Source organism: Rhinatrema bivittatum, chromosome 9 (assembly GCF_901001135.1).
Source record: "Rhinatrema bivittatum chromosome 9, aRhiBiv1.1, whole genome shotgun sequence".
NCBI lineage: Eukaryota > Metazoa > Chordata > Amphibia > Gymnophiona > Rhinatrematidae > Rhinatrema > Rhinatrema bivittatum.
In genome coordinates, this window is record NC_042623.1 from 11,784,370 (window position 1) to 11,799,888 (window position 15,519).

The 15,519-nt window shown below is 41.3% G+C and overlaps 1 protein-coding gene across 1 annotated transcript in view; it reads left to right on the forward strand.

The window, feature by feature from the left end:
* LOC115099014 (regulator of nonsense transcripts 2-like) overlaps positions 1–15,519 on the forward strand; it is a 91,576-nt gene that overhangs the window by 7,916 nt on the left and 68,141 nt on the right. The window contains exons 3-4 of the mRNA XM_029616254.1: positions 1,701–1,884; positions 15,100–15,245. Of these exons, the coding sequence (XP_029472114.1) occupies positions 1,701–1,884; positions 15,100–15,245 (330 nt within the window). The remainder of the gene's footprint in view (positions 1–1,700; positions 1,885–15,099; positions 15,246–15,519) is intronic.

The following is a 15,519-nucleotide window of genomic DNA, read 5'->3' on the forward strand; positions in this document are numbered from 1 at the left end:
CAGTACCTGCCATCTGGTCCATAAGGACGATCATAATCATTAATGATGGGACATTCAAAATTGGTTATTGATATGTATTATGGGATTCCTTCCTGTAAATTCTTGTTGAGAAATGTATTCTGCTTTTTATAGGATCAGTTTATGATTGTTCCACAGTTTCTCTTTAAAAACATACATTGAGAGCTAGTAGGGGAGGGGGGCACAGGGAGAGGGGAATAAAGACAAAGACATTAGACATATCTAAAGTTCAAGGTTCAAGTATATGCCATTGATGGCATACTCTAAAGGTATATTCCAAATTATCTTCACAAGTATGCTATGGATCTTATAGCACCTGGTTTGCTCCAGATTGAGTGTGTCTAGGGTTGACTATGAACTACTGAATGTCTACAAGCACTCGCATTGTATATTGGATTATTTATTCACTGGTTCTGCTATAGTTACTGACATCCATATGTTATGCTTGTCCAGTTTGTTACACCTGTTAACTTTTGTAACCACTCTTTATGAACAAATAACCAATTATGAATCTTAAATAAAAAAGATATAAAACAAAAAAAAGTGATAAAATGCTGCACGAAAAATACTTATGGAATATCCCCTGATGTAGACGAGAGTCTCAAAATGTGGCACATGTCAGGAGAACTGAAAGAAATCTAACACAACAGCGGCATTATAAGATAAGATGGATAACAATTTTATATGCAAAAAGGATAAAAAAAAAAAAAGAAAAAAAATGTGGTAACAGGACTGATTATGAGAAGCACTGAAGGTCTTTTGACAGGTAGTGCTTAGTACGATGGACCGATATAAACTTGAGTATTAATGATATATTTTAAAAAAGGGGACGTTTTCTTGGATTGTTTTTGTATGAAGGTTCTGATACCATAATCCGAGAAGAGGATGATTCTAGCAGAGCTGGAAGTCCACTGGAGCAGGAGGAATCTGCCAGTTTACTATATTTAAAAAAGGGAGTCTACAGTGAAATGAACCCATAGTGCCATAGGGTCAGGTTATGCAGGGGGAACAGATTTGTAAAAGGATCAGTAGGTGTATATGTTGATGATTAAATAATGGCTTTAGTCAGATGCATCGGCCCCATGCCTTTACTCAAGTTGTAGAGGAGTAGCCTAATGGTTAGAGAACCAGGGTTCAAATGACACTGACATTGTTTGTGATCTTAGGCAAGTCACTTCAGCCTCTGCTGCCTCGGGTACAAACTTAGAGGGTAATTTTCAAAAGGATTTAGATGCTTAAAATGGGTTTTATGGGCGCAAGTGAACTTTAAGCATATAAAATGGCTTTGAAGATTGCTACTTTTACACAGATCCTTTTGAAAATGGTCCCCCTTAGCCTGTAAGCCCTCTGGAGAAGGGGAATACTTACTCTACCTGAATGTAATCTGCTTTGAAGTGGCTGACCAGTCACAGAAGCAAAATATGAATTAAATGAATATTTATAGATAATGCAGGAGATGGTTATGTACTATTTTGGGGAGAAAGGGTAGAGGTGCACAGGAGCTTGCAAGTTCTAAAGGGGGCTGGGGAGGTTAAATGAGTCTCAAACCTTTAGAGGTGCAGAAATTGACTTATCTGTGGCATAAATGTAGATCCTTCTACATGGAAATGTGGCTTATACTGTGTGTCACGTGGTCAGTAAAAGTTACTTTGATTTTTATCTTTTTTTTTTTTTTTAATCAGCGATATATTTGGTGGAAGAAAAATCTAGACGTTTGGACAAAAGATCACCCTTTCCCTATTGACATCGATTATATGATCAGTGACACTTTGGAACTATTAAGGCCAAAGATGAAACTCTGCAACTCCCTGGATGAATCAGTCCGACAAGTGCAGGATTTAGAGCGTGAATTCTTAATAAAACTAGGTAAGTAATTACTGTGGCACAGGTCTGGCATTTCGTGTACCTTGATGGTGCACCCCATCTAATGCATGCCGCATTCTTCCGAAGAGCACAGCTGCCTCTGCCCCCTTGGAAATGTTAGATTCAAATTACTGTTCAGCAGGATTCTTGAAGGAACAAATGTAAAAGTGTGTGTCGCTTGGGATGCTCATCTGTATCTGCAGAACGCTGTAAAATGTTATTTGAGGTCTTCGATTCCTAAGCAGAATGGTTACACTGTTAAGTTTTGTCGTGTTTTATGGTGCAGATCACCAAATGAATTTCTCTCCTGACCCAAGTTAAACTGGAACTCGTCCATCCACAGTTGTAAAGCATGTTACACGAACCCATTGTGCTTTGCACAGTTTTTCTCCCACTGCTGCATGCTTTTTCTCTAACCCAAATTAGGAAGGGTTTTTTTCTGGGGAAAGAATCTGAAAGGAACCATGTGCAATAGCATGCAAACTGTAGCTTTTAAAAAGATCTTGGGGTTTTTTGTGTTTGGTTTTTTAATCTATTACAAAGTACCCTGAGCAATGGTTAGGAATGTGTGATCACCAAATATTGTGTAAGTAATTCTAGTACAGAACACAGATATGGGAAAACTTTGCTAGTTGGAAAAGTTTTGTTTTTTTTTGTTTGTTTTGTTTTTCCCTTTGAACACAGTGACATTAGACAGGTACAATTAATATGTAAATGAACATCGTTGCAATCATTTACAAAGTATCCCAAAACCAAATGACCTCCGTTTAAGTCTTTTAGTTCTAAATCGGTGTGATTCTCTTTTGTTCTTTGGCGTAGTTTAATAGCTGACAGTCTTGTGTTTCTGGAAGGATACAACACCAAGTATGAGCAAGCATATTGGGGGCTGGCAGAGAACTGTGCCTCTCTCGCACCATTCATAGGAAGGACTTGTAAGCTACTGGTTAAATCTCTTGGGGCAAGGACCGTGACCTTAGAAAAGTGCCCATGGATCCAGCTGTAATTTGATGATCATTCAGGAGTCCCTTTTTTAATTAACAGGCTGGGAACCACATACCACACAAATACAAAACCAAAATGACCCTGGGACACAAGGACTGAAACAAATTCTGAAGAAGGCTGTGGTTATGTTTACAGTTCAGCTGCTGCCTTGGGGTAGATTTTAAAAGGTGCACGCGCGCATGTTATAAAATCCATGGGCCACGCCGCAGGGTGGGGGGAGATTTTACCAAATTATGTGCAGCGACGCAATCGGGCCTCTCCCCAGGCCCCTGCTCCTAAGTAAAAGAATTTTTGTTATTTTTTTGTACTTGCTGCTCCATTGGAGCAGAAGCAACTTGTGTGCACCGGCCGACTGCTGACGCGCGCTTCCCCAGGACAACAGCTAATGGCCGCTGACCCAGCTGGCCTCCTGCCCACCCCTTTTTCAAGGCCCTGCAATCGAGCACATATTGGCGTTTATGCTCATGGCTGGGCCCTCTTGAAAATGCGCGCACAGGGCCCGCAGCCATGCGCATAAATGCCGATATTTGCGCATATGGCCATTCGAAAATTCAGCCGATAGTGAACTCTTCACCTCTGTAACTGGAATGCCTTTTATGAGTCACTTATATTTTTGGTAATATCTTTTGCTCATTCTATTCTGACCTCAGGAACATTAATTCCTGAAAGCTAGTCAAGAAGTGTATTAAGTTAGTCCAGTAAAAAGGCATCACCTTATCTATTTTTAATATTTATTTTTCTCAGAGTACAAACAGGATGGTAGTCCTCACACATGAGTGATATCATCATACGGAGCCCCGACACAGAAAACCTATGTCAGAGTTTTTAGAACTTTGAATTGGCACACTGAGCATGCCCTAAACCACACTTCCACTCGGGATCCCTCTCCAGTCTCTTTCTGCGGAGCTGTAAGCATCACGGTGTGAGTGAGCTCACTTTGGCTTTTTGGCCTTGTGGAAAACTTTCCCTCTATCTAAAGGACGCATACACTAGCATCGATATCTTCCCCAGTCACAGGAAGTATTTCTGATTTGTGGTGGGAAAATAGCACTTCCAGTACCAGGTGATGCCATTCAGGCTAGCATCAACCCCACGAGTCTTCACAAAATGCCTGGCTGTTATGGCAGCACACCTCTGCAGGCTGCGCATGCATGTTTTCCCCTATCTGGATGATTAGCTGGACAAGAGCACATCTCAGGTAGGGGCCATTGGGTCCATATGCTTGACCATCTGGGTGTTGGAGTCACTAGGGTTTGTCATCAACTACCCAAAGTCCCATCTTGGCCTGTCAACTCAATTGGACTTCAAAGGAGCCCTGCAAGACACGGCTCAGGCCAAGGCCTTCCTGCCTCGTCAAAGGGCTATCATTCTGACGACCATTGAGGCAGAGCCAGCAGGTGTCAACGTGATGTGCTGAGGCTGTTGGGTCATGTGGCTGCAACCATTCATGTCACTTCCTCGGCACGTTTTACACATGCGCAGAGCCCAATGGATCCTGAGGTCGCAGTGGTGCCAGGCCACGCAGAACCTCCTTAACTGCATCAGAGTCACTGGCACTATCAAATCTGGAATGGGGGATCTCTTTTCAAAGTCCTCTTACCCAAATTGTCCTAACCATGGGATGCGTCCACCCTAGGCTGGATAGCTCATGTAGGTGAACTCAGTACGCAGGGTCTCTGATCTACTCAGAAAAGCTGTTGTCAGATCAAGTTACTGGAGCTTTGGACGATCAGGTACGTGCTATGGGCTTTCAGAGATTGGCTGTCCAACAAAGTTGTACTGATCCAAACCAAGGAAAAGGTAGCCATGTGGTATGTCAGCAAGCAGGGACACATGGGATCGTACCTACTGTTGTCAGAAAGCAGTCCAGATCTGGTCATAGGCCCTGTCCCACAGGATGGTGCTCAGGGCCAAGTACCGGGCTAGGACGGAGAACATGGTAGTGGACAGACTGAATCAAGGCTTCAGGCCCCACAAGTGGTTTCTGGACCAGGGAGTAGCGAATCGGATATTCTGCCTCTAGAGGAGCCTGGACATAGATCTATTCATGTTACCTTGCAACAGCAAGTCGCCTCTGTTCTGGTCCCTGTCAAGGTCAGATGACAAACCAGCCTTGGATGCCCTTACTTGTCATTGGGACAAGGGTCTTCTGTACACATATCCTCAGATTTCCTTAGTGGCAAAGACTCTCTTGAAGCTTTATGAGGACAAGGGGACTGTGATCCTCATAGCCTCTTATTGGCCAAGACAGGTTTGGTTTGCACTCCTATGGGAGTAGTCCATCCAGAGACCAATCAGTCTGGGGACTTTCCCAGATCTCATCACGTAATATCAGAACAGGCTGGCATCCCAACCTCTAGACCCAGTCATTCACAGCCTGGATGTTGAGAGGTTAATTCTGCAACCATTCAATCTCTGAATATGTGTCTTGGGTCCTGGTGGCTTCTAGAGAGCCTTCCACTAGAAAGTCCTATGGACTGAAATGGAAGAGTTTTTCCATGTGGTGTGAGCAGAAGGCCCTAGATCCATTCTCCTGCCCCACACAAAAACTGCTTAATTACCTTCTACACCTGTCAGAAGCTGGGTAAAACCAACTCTGTTAAGAGTTCATCTCAGTGCAGTTGGCGCATACCACCAAGGTGCAGATGGTATGTCCATCTCTGTACAGCCTATTGAAGTATGATTCATGTGGGGCCTTCTTCAATTGAAGCCTCCCCCTTTGTCTTGGGACCTCAAACAGGTACTAGCTCAGCTGATGAAAGCTCTTTTTGAGCCACTGCACTCCTATGACCTGAATTACTTGACCTGGAAGGATGTATTTTTGATGGCGGTCATCTCTGCGTGCAGGGTCAGCGAGCTCCAGGCCTTAGTGACTTATTCACCTTGCACTAAGTTTTTTCATGACAGGGTGGTGATGGACTTCCATCTTAACCAGTCCATCGCCCTTCCTAAATTCTTTCCCAGGCATCATTCACACAAAGGCGAACGAGCACTGCACAGTTTGGACTGCAAGCAAGCCTTAGCCTTCTATCTGGAGCGGACAGAAACCCATAGACAGTCCACCCAACGTTTTATTTCTTTTGATAGGAATAGGTTGGGCGTTGCTGTTGCCAAACAAGACACTATCTAGTTGGTTAGCAGATTGCACCTCCTGTTATGCCCAGGTGGGACTGTATCTTAGGTGTCATGTCAAGGTTCATTCTGTAAGAGCCATGGCAGTGTCGGTGGCCCACTTGCAAGCAGTTCCCGTAGAGGAGATCTGCAAGGCTGTGACGTGGAGTTCTCGCCGCACATTCACATCTCACTAGGGTCTGGCCAAACATACTGTTACATCAGCCAACCCTATCCAGTCTGTCCTTTGGAATTTATTTGAGGTGTAGAACTCTGCTCTCCCCACCTAGGGCCTGTTTGAGTTCAGACTATCTCCCCCCCCCCCTCTATCTACCATTACACAGCACCTTTTTGTGTCCATTGGCACCTGGTTGGATGTCTGTTGGGGAGCAGCCTCTAGCTAGGGATTCACGCATGTGTGAGGGCTACCATCCTGCTTGTTCTCTGAGAAAGCAGAGTTGCTTATCTGTAACAGATGTTCTCAGAGGACAGTAGGATGTTAGTCCTCACGAAACCCGTCCGCCAATCCATGAAGTTGGGTTTTTCCGAATTTTTTATTTATATCTAATTTTATGTTAAGATTGGAGAGGACATGTGGTTTAGGGCATGCTCAGTGTATCAAGCCAAGTTCTAGAAATTTTGGCATAAGTTTTCCGTATCGGGGCTCCATCTGATGTCACCCATGTGTGAGGACTAACATCCTGCTGTCCTCTGAGAGCATCTGTTACAGGTAAGCAACTCCGCTGTTTTTCTTAACCTTTATATCTGTGCATTTAACAGTAAATTTTAATATAAAAGGGGTTAAATTTCTGTGGCACTTGTAGTTGTTTGTAAATCAGTTGGTATACTGACTCCAAATAATAAGAGTGATGATAGTTATTTCTTCCTCACCGTTTTAAGGTATTTACAATATCTGAGAAGAAAATGTATTAAACAGTTAAAAAAAAAAAAGGACTTTTCTGCCAGAGAATGGGTAAAGACTAGTAAATTAGCCAAATTTAAAAACATTTTGGCTATGTTTCTAGAAGATAGGTCCATTGACCATTGTTTAGCTGGATAGCCTACAGTGTGTCTGCCTCCCTCTTCATGGAATAGGCTCTTCTGGAGAGAGGATGCTGGGCTCAGTGAACCTCTTCTGTCTCAGCAGAGCACCACTGATTGTCCTCACTGTGTCTCCCAGGAATAAAAGTACATGGTCATCAATTTTTGTTTGTTTCTGGGGACCTTGACGAGTACAGTAATTGAAGAATGTGATCCTAGTCCATGTGGAGATGTATTTGTTTCTGTTTAATTAGGTAATTCACCATCCAGTTCTTCCCTTCTTAATTCCCTAACAGAGGGCTATCAAAAGCACTTATTTACGACTTGTATTTAGCATATTCCATAGTTCAAAGAGGATTCCATAGAAAGATATATCAATAAATGGTAATATATAAAGTAAAAATAAGTAAATTAACAAAAAACAAGTACATGAAACATATTAAAAGAACTAAAAATCATAACAAATAGAGTACAAACATACTGAGACATGAGAACTGCTGGTAACTCAGAAGAAAGTGTAGATGCGTAAGAGCCTAGGCCTGCTGATCCCTTCATCACAAGCCAGAATACTATTATCAGACACTAGACAACGTCCTCCTCAAAAACTGCCGAAAAAGAAATATCTTCAGTGCTTTTTTGAATTGAACAGGGTCTATTAGATGCAATTACTTGGGAAGGTTATTCAGAAATGTGGGACCTGCCACTAAAAAGGCACACACTCAGCCTCAACCAAGTGCACAACCCTGATGATATATGTATAAGAAATCTACTCTTAGAGTGAATGTAGGAACATAGATACGAAGAGTAACGTTGATCCAGGGGGTATTTCAGGTACCCCACTGCTTGAAAATTGGACCTCAAGTACAGAGTCCCAACAAGCTTTGGTGTGGTGCACTTGCCATACCAATCATTTGAATCTGCTATGAAGAAGGCAAAGAACCCACATTCACTCCAAATTCCCTCAGGTTAAAGTCATAAACTTCGGGACAATTTTAGATAGAATTTTTCAGAGGGTATGATTTTTGCTCACAATGATCCATCAGTTTTACACCTTCATGATGGTTTTCAGAAGCTAAAATTATGCCTACCTTCCTCTCACCAGAATACACATCCTCAACCTTTTTTGGGATGCAGAAGAGGATAAGAACATTATTAATTGCCATACTGGGTCAGACCAAGGGTCCATCAAGCCCAGCATCCTGTTTCCAATAGTGGCCAATCCAGGCCATAAGAACCTGGCAAGTACCCAAAAACTAAGTCTATTCCGTGTTACCGTTGCTAGTAATAGCAGTGGCTATTTTCTAAGTCAACTTGATTAATAGCAGGTAATGGACTTCTCCAAGAACTTATCCAAACTTTTTTAAACACAGCTATACTAACTGCACTAACCACATCCCCTGACAACAAATTCCAGAGTTTAAATGTGCATTGAGTGAGAGAGTTTTCTCTGATTAGTTTTAAATGTGCTACATGCTAACTTCATGGAGTGCCCCTAGTCCTTCTGTTGTCCAAAAGAGTAAATAACCGATTCACATTTACCCATTCTAGACCCATCATGATTTTAAAGACCTCGATCATAACCCCTCTCAGCCATCTCTTTTTCCAAGCTGAACAGCCCTAACCTCTTTAGTCTTTCCTCATAGGGGAGCAGTTCCATACCCTCTATCATTTTGGTCGCCCTTCCCTGTACGTTCTCCATCACAACTATATCTTTGAGATGCGGCAACCAGAATTGTACACAGTATTCAAGGTGTGGTCTCACCATGGAGCGATACAGAGCCATTATGACATTTTCCGTTTTAGTCACTATTCCCTTCCTAATTCCTAACATTCTGTTTGCTTTTTTGATTGCCACAGCACACTGAGCTGACAATTCCAAAGATTATCCACTATGACACCTAGATCTCTTTCTTGGGTGGTAGCACCTAATATGGAACCTAACATTGTGTAACTATGGCATGGGTTATTTTTCCCTATATGCATCACCTTGCACTTATCCATTAAATTTCATCTGCCATTTGGATGCACAGTTTTCCAGTCTCACAAGGTCCTCCTGCAATTTATCACAATCAGCTTGTGATTTAACTACTCTGAATAATTTTGTATCATCTGCAGATTTGATTACTTCACTTGTTTTATTCCTTTCCAGATCATTTATAAATATATTCAAAAGCATGGGTCCTAATACAGGTCCTTGAGGCACTCCACTGTGTACCCTTTTCCACTGAGAAAATTAACTATTTAATACTCTGTTTTCTATCTTTTAACTAGTTTGTAATCCACGAAAGGACATCGCCTCCTATCCTATGAATTTTTAGTTTTCTTTGAAGCCTCTCATGAGGGATTTGTCAAACTCCTTCTGAAAATCCAAATACACCACATCTAATGGTTCACCATTATCCACGTTTGTTAACCCCTTCAAAAAATATGAAGCGGATTTGTGAGGCAAGACTTCCCAGATACACTGTAATTTTGATCTTTAGAATAGTTTCTGCGATTTTTTTTTCCAGCACAGAAGTCAGGCTCACAGGTCTATAGCTTCCCAGATTGCCTCTGGAGCCCTTTTTAATATTGGGGTTACATTGGCCATCCTCCAGTCTACAGGTACAATGGATGATTTTAATGATGGGTTACAAATTTTACCTAATAAATCTGAAATTTCATTTTTAGTTCCTTCAGAACCCTGGGATGCATACCATCCGGTCCAGGTGATTTGCTACTCTTTAGTTTGTCAATCTGACCTACTACATCTTCCAGGTTCACAATGATTTGGTTCAGTTCATCTGACTCAACACCCTTGAAAATCATCTCAGAAACCAGTATCTCCCCAGCATCCTCATTAGTAAACACAAAAGCAAAGAATTAATTTAGTCTTTCTGCAATGGCCTTATCTTCCCTAGGAGCCCCTTTAAACCCCTCAGTCATCTAACGATCCAACTGACTTCCCTCACAGTTTTCTTGCTCAGATAATTATTTTATTTGTATTTAAGTTTTTTTATTATGAGTTTTTGCCTCTACGGCCAACTTCATTTCAAATTCTCTCTTAGCCTGTCTTATCAATGTTTTACACTTAACTTGACAATGCTTATGCTTTTCCTATTTTCTTGACATGGATCCATCTTCCAATTTTTGAAGGATTTTTTTTTTTTGCTAAAATGGCCTCTTTCACCTCACCTTTTAACCATGCCAGTAATCGTTTTGCCTTCCTTCCACCTTTTCCTAATGCATGGAATACATTTGGACTGCACTTTTAAGATTGTATTTTTAAGTGTCCTCGCCTGTTGTACTCTTTTAACATTTGCAGCTGCACCTTTCACTTTCAGGTTTTTTTTCTATTTTCCTCATTTTATCAAGGTTTCCCTTTTGAAATTTAGTGTTAGAGCTGTATATTTGCCTATTGTCCCACTTCCAGTCATTAGTTCAAATCTGATCATGTTAGGATCACTATGGTCAGTGGTCCCACCACTGTTACCTCTCTCTCCAAATCCTGCATTCCACTAAGAATTAATCTAAAATAGCTCCCTCTCTGATTTGGTTCCTGAAGCAGTCGTTTATTCCCTCCAGGAACTTTGTCTCTAGCATGTCTTGATGTTACATTTACCCAATCAGTATTGAGGTAATTGAAATCGCCCGTTATTTCTGCACTGCCAAATTGGTTAGCTTCCCTGATTTTCATCTGTCTGACCCATTTTGGCCAGGTGGACGGTAGTATACTCCTACCACTATATTCTTACCCAAAACACATGGGATTTCTACCCATATAGATTCTACTTAGCATTTAGTATCTTGTATGGTCTTTATCCTGTTGGACTCTCTACCCTCAGGACTTAGTGCCACACCCCCATCAAGTTGATCCTCCCTATCATTGCAATATAATTTGTACCCTGATTATAGCACTGTCCCATTGGTTATCCTTCTTCCACCAGGACTCTGAGATGCCAGTTATGTCTGTCTTCATTCACTGCTATACACTCTAACTCTCCCATCTTACTTCTTAGACTTCTGGCATTGGCATACAGACATTTTCAAAGTGCGATCTTTTGTTAACAACCTGCTTTTCAGTCGATAGGGTTAATTTGGAATTCTTTAGCCTCAGGTGATTCTTATAGGCACATGGACTATTTTTTGCTTTTATTGGAACCTCTGTTGGGATGCCCTAACTCTCCTGTTTCATTAGTATCCTTCAAAGATACATTCCTCCGAACCATGCACTGCTGAATAACTTTCGGCTTTCCCCCTTGTTCAAGACACCTGCTTTGTTCTGTGTACTAATCATTTGATTCTGCTGTGCATACCTCTGCAGCTTCCATCGGAGCACACCGCATGGCATGGCGTGAGGTCATCCATGAAAAGCTGATGGACCTCCCGTGCTTGGGAAACAACCTCTTTGGAGAGAAACTTTGAGAAGCAGGCTCCCAGATAAGACTGGAATGTGGCAGTGTAGTCTGTCTCTCCACAGCACCTGAGCTAGTCACTCTGCTGCAGTGTCCATATTATCTATAGAGTCCTTATTTTAACAGACCTCACCATCCTTTTCAGCAGAACAGACTTCCACTGCTTTTGGCCCCAGCAACAACAGCAGCTTCCAGCCAGGCCTAGACAGCGTGAGCGCTGTCAACTGAAACCGCTCAATAGGCCCAGCCTAAACCAGGGCCCCTCCTATTTGATCCCCTCAACCAATCCTCTTCCTTCCCTTTCGGTAGTGAGTTGGATCCAACATGTTCTGGAGAAATGTCATTGACCAAGGACTCCTAGATCCTCAAGATTGTGCCAGTATGGTAACCACTGTATTTCTCCCAAGCCCATCCCTTCCACACTGTTCACTTCCCCATCCTGATCCAGTTTCCTGCGATTGCTTCTCAAACATCAGGCAATGGAGCTGATCCCTTCATCACAACACATGCAGGGTTTCTACTCCAGATATTCTTCGTCGTCAAGGAGTTTACGACCAGTCCTAGACATGATGCTTCTCAACAAACACATTCTGTGGAGACATTCAAATGAACTCGGGATGTATGGATGGTTTCTGTGATGGTGTTTAATATTTATTTTACTTGCTAGTTTGTAGAATGGGTGGTGTTTAATATTTTGCTATGCTGTATTTTACAGGTTTTAGTATGCTTTGTATTTTATATGCAGTGTATTTGGGTTGGAGTGTTTTTCTCCCCTTTTTAGGTTGTGTTATATATACTGCCACTTCCCTAGTGAGAGTAGGGGAAGGGATGGGTCGTTTTACAGTTTTATTTACTGCTCTATATTTTTATATTATGTTATACTTCTGTAATTTTTATTGCTACTAGAATATATTCCACTTGGATTCTTTGTTAAGAAATAAGGTGATACATAAAAACAGAAATACATTTCATGTTTTGGTTAAACTGCTGTTTTAATCTCTGAAAATATTCATGTATATATAAACTGTGACACAATTGTATAAACATACTTAATACGTTGCAGAGTTTTGTAATAGCTTTTGAACTTTGCATCAGTCCAATAACAACAAAGTAAAGCCAAGAGAAGCTCATTTTGATTCTTGCCAGCTTACATAGTGTAGTTACTGGGATAATACATTGGTGAAACGAGTCAGACGTTAGTCAAGAATAAGTCTTTACACACAACAAAGAGCACATCACAGAGAAAAACAAGGTGGCACTTCTATGGAGGGACATTTTTTTCCAAGCCAGACCATTGAATGTGACTTATGATTAGAATATTTATTTCAAAATTTATAAACCACAATTCCAAATATTGGTCAGCATGGTGAACAACATAACTACACATAGAATTACTAAAACAGTAAAAATATAAATAAAATAAAAATCAGTCAATAGAATCATAAGAATAAAAAAAATAAAATAAAGAAGCATAATATAAGAGCACATTCTGAAGCTATTAAGTCCTAGATGAAAGGCTTATTGGAACCAGCATGTTGCTGCAAAGTTTGGTTGTAATTTGTTAAAGGAAGTCTCTCCCATGGGAGAAATGATTGTCTCTGACCAGAACTAGAAAAGGTGCATTCACATGTTCCCATTAGCCTATCCTCCCATGGAGAGTATCTAGAACATACTAGCAATGTGTTTGTTTTCATTTAGTGTGCATTGCACCTTTTATATAGAGACAAGCTAAATGATTTAATATACATCTAAACTTTTAACATACAATAATTTGAGGGTTCAATCCCCACCTCCTCTAAGGTTAGGGACTTGAGTCGGATCTATCATTACGTGCCCGAGTAAAAACTTCATGAAAGACAGCATCTTAAAATTAATGGTCCAGAAACCTGAAACCATTTTTAAATCCTTGAGATTTTTCGCTCTGTGTTGTAAGAATTAACGTTATCACCAGTGGACTCCTGTAACCACCTTTAGATCTCTTCACCAGTGTGAGCATTAATCCTGGTATGAGGGAGCATGTCTCACTAGCTCTTCAGTCGCTGCACTGGCTTCCTGTGACATGGCGAATGACATGTAAGGTGGTGTCCTTAATGGACAAGTTCTTGAACAATAATACCTCTCCTTGGATCTCTGCTATCATGCATTACGATTGGCTGACTGTAATCTGCTTGAGATCCCCCTCATCTGGTGGAAAGTCCCAGGATGGCTATCTGGAATGTGCTGCCCAAGAATCTGCAACTATTATCTTGTAGGTAGATGTTCTGAAAGCATTTTTCTTTACACGGTCATTTGAGGTGTAGGCATCATTATGTTGCTTCCTTACAGTCTCTGCGTTTTTTATTTGGGGATTTATTTTGTTGCAGGTTTTCTCATTAAGTAGTGTTCTGTATATTTTTATTCTCCCTTGCTTTGGATAATAGATGAAAGAGTATAAATCTTTTTAAATAAATAAATGGTTTAATGCGCACTAACGTTAAACAAATGATTTGAAAGGAACAGAGAATAAACGGAAAATATTGATCCATGGTGTGACCGCACCTTGAATATTGTGTGCAGTTCTGGTCACCTCATCTCAAAAAAGTCATAGCAGAACTAGAAAAATTATAGAGAAAAGCAACAAAAATAAGGCTTTCCTTTTATGAGAGGCCATGACAGAAGTTTACAAAATCATGAGTGGTGTGGAACGGGTAAATACAGTTATTTAGCCTTTTAAACACAGTAAAACAAGGGGACACTCCATGAAACTAACAAATTCAAAACAAAGGGTAGAAAATACATTTTCACTCTGTGCTTAATCAAGCTGTTGCCAGAGGGCGTGGTCAAAGCAACTTTCATAGCAGGGTTTGGACGAGTTCCTGGAAGAAAAGCCCGCTTTGATGTGCCTGTAAAACAGAACCTAAATAAAACATTATTAACCGGATAGACTAAAGAAAGCTACTTCTATTTCTGGGAGTGAGTAACCTTAAATAGCTCTCCTTTTTAGGATTCGCTGGATACCTGTGACCCAGACTGGCCTCTCTGAGTCAGGATGCTGGGCTTGAAAGGACCTTGGTCTGACCCAGCATAACATTTGTTACATTCTTATGAGCTGCTGGTGCTGATATTCTTGGCCCCATTTGCTGCTCTATTATCGGTCTATTGCTGTTGGAGCCCCTGGGAGGCTGCTGATAGAGCAGCACTGCTGCCTTAGGAGAGGGCTTGTCACTCCTAGAGAATTAGTGCATTATATTTAAAGTGTTTCCTCCCTTCAGAAGGCTGATCCCTTTCTTTGAGGGCCTGCTTTTAAGCCACCTATATGGACATCATTGCCTTGAGATTTTATATGAAAGGCAGTCTTATAAACCTAGCAAAATAAATACACTCGCACAGCTACAAACATTCTTTGTTCCTCCACTAGCAGGTTAGCTTACATCTTTCTGCCAGGAGAATGACCGCATCCTGGAAGTATTCTGTAATCCCATGGAGGAGGGTCTCGTAGTGCTGTGGGGCCAGTTCAGCTTTTTCCAATGTAAACAACCAAACATTGAGTGTGCAAACATTTTAAAATATCTTCCACTTTTCAGCAGTAAGGAAGAGTCGGCCTAGAATAAAACTGTTCCCTGGTGTGATCCTTGTGCAGAGCTTTGGAGATTGCGGTCTGATTTCTAATGCCTTGCTTCTCGTTGGCCAGGTCTCATGAATGACAAAGACTCCAAAAACTCCTTGGCAGCAGGAGAAACCCTGGAGTATGAAGACGAGGAGGAAGAGGATGACAGGGGAGCCGAGACAGAAGAACAGTCTGGGAATGAAAGTGAGATGAATGAACCGGAAGAAGAAGTAAGAAATCTTCACTGCTCTTTTATTTTGTTTTATATAAAATGACATATTGATGGAAAGACAAAGATAAGCTATGGAAAATATTCTTTAACACACACCTGAGTATGTGTTTAAGAAAAGCATCGCCTTAGAGGTTTTTCCAGCTGAGCTCCCATTTCTCCCATGCAGTCTGTTCAGACCAGAGCTCCTGTGTATGTAGCTGTGGCCATGTTATCTCCTTTCACAGCTGCTTTATCTTGGATAAATTAGTAGTAAAGGCTTGTAAAATCAGTTC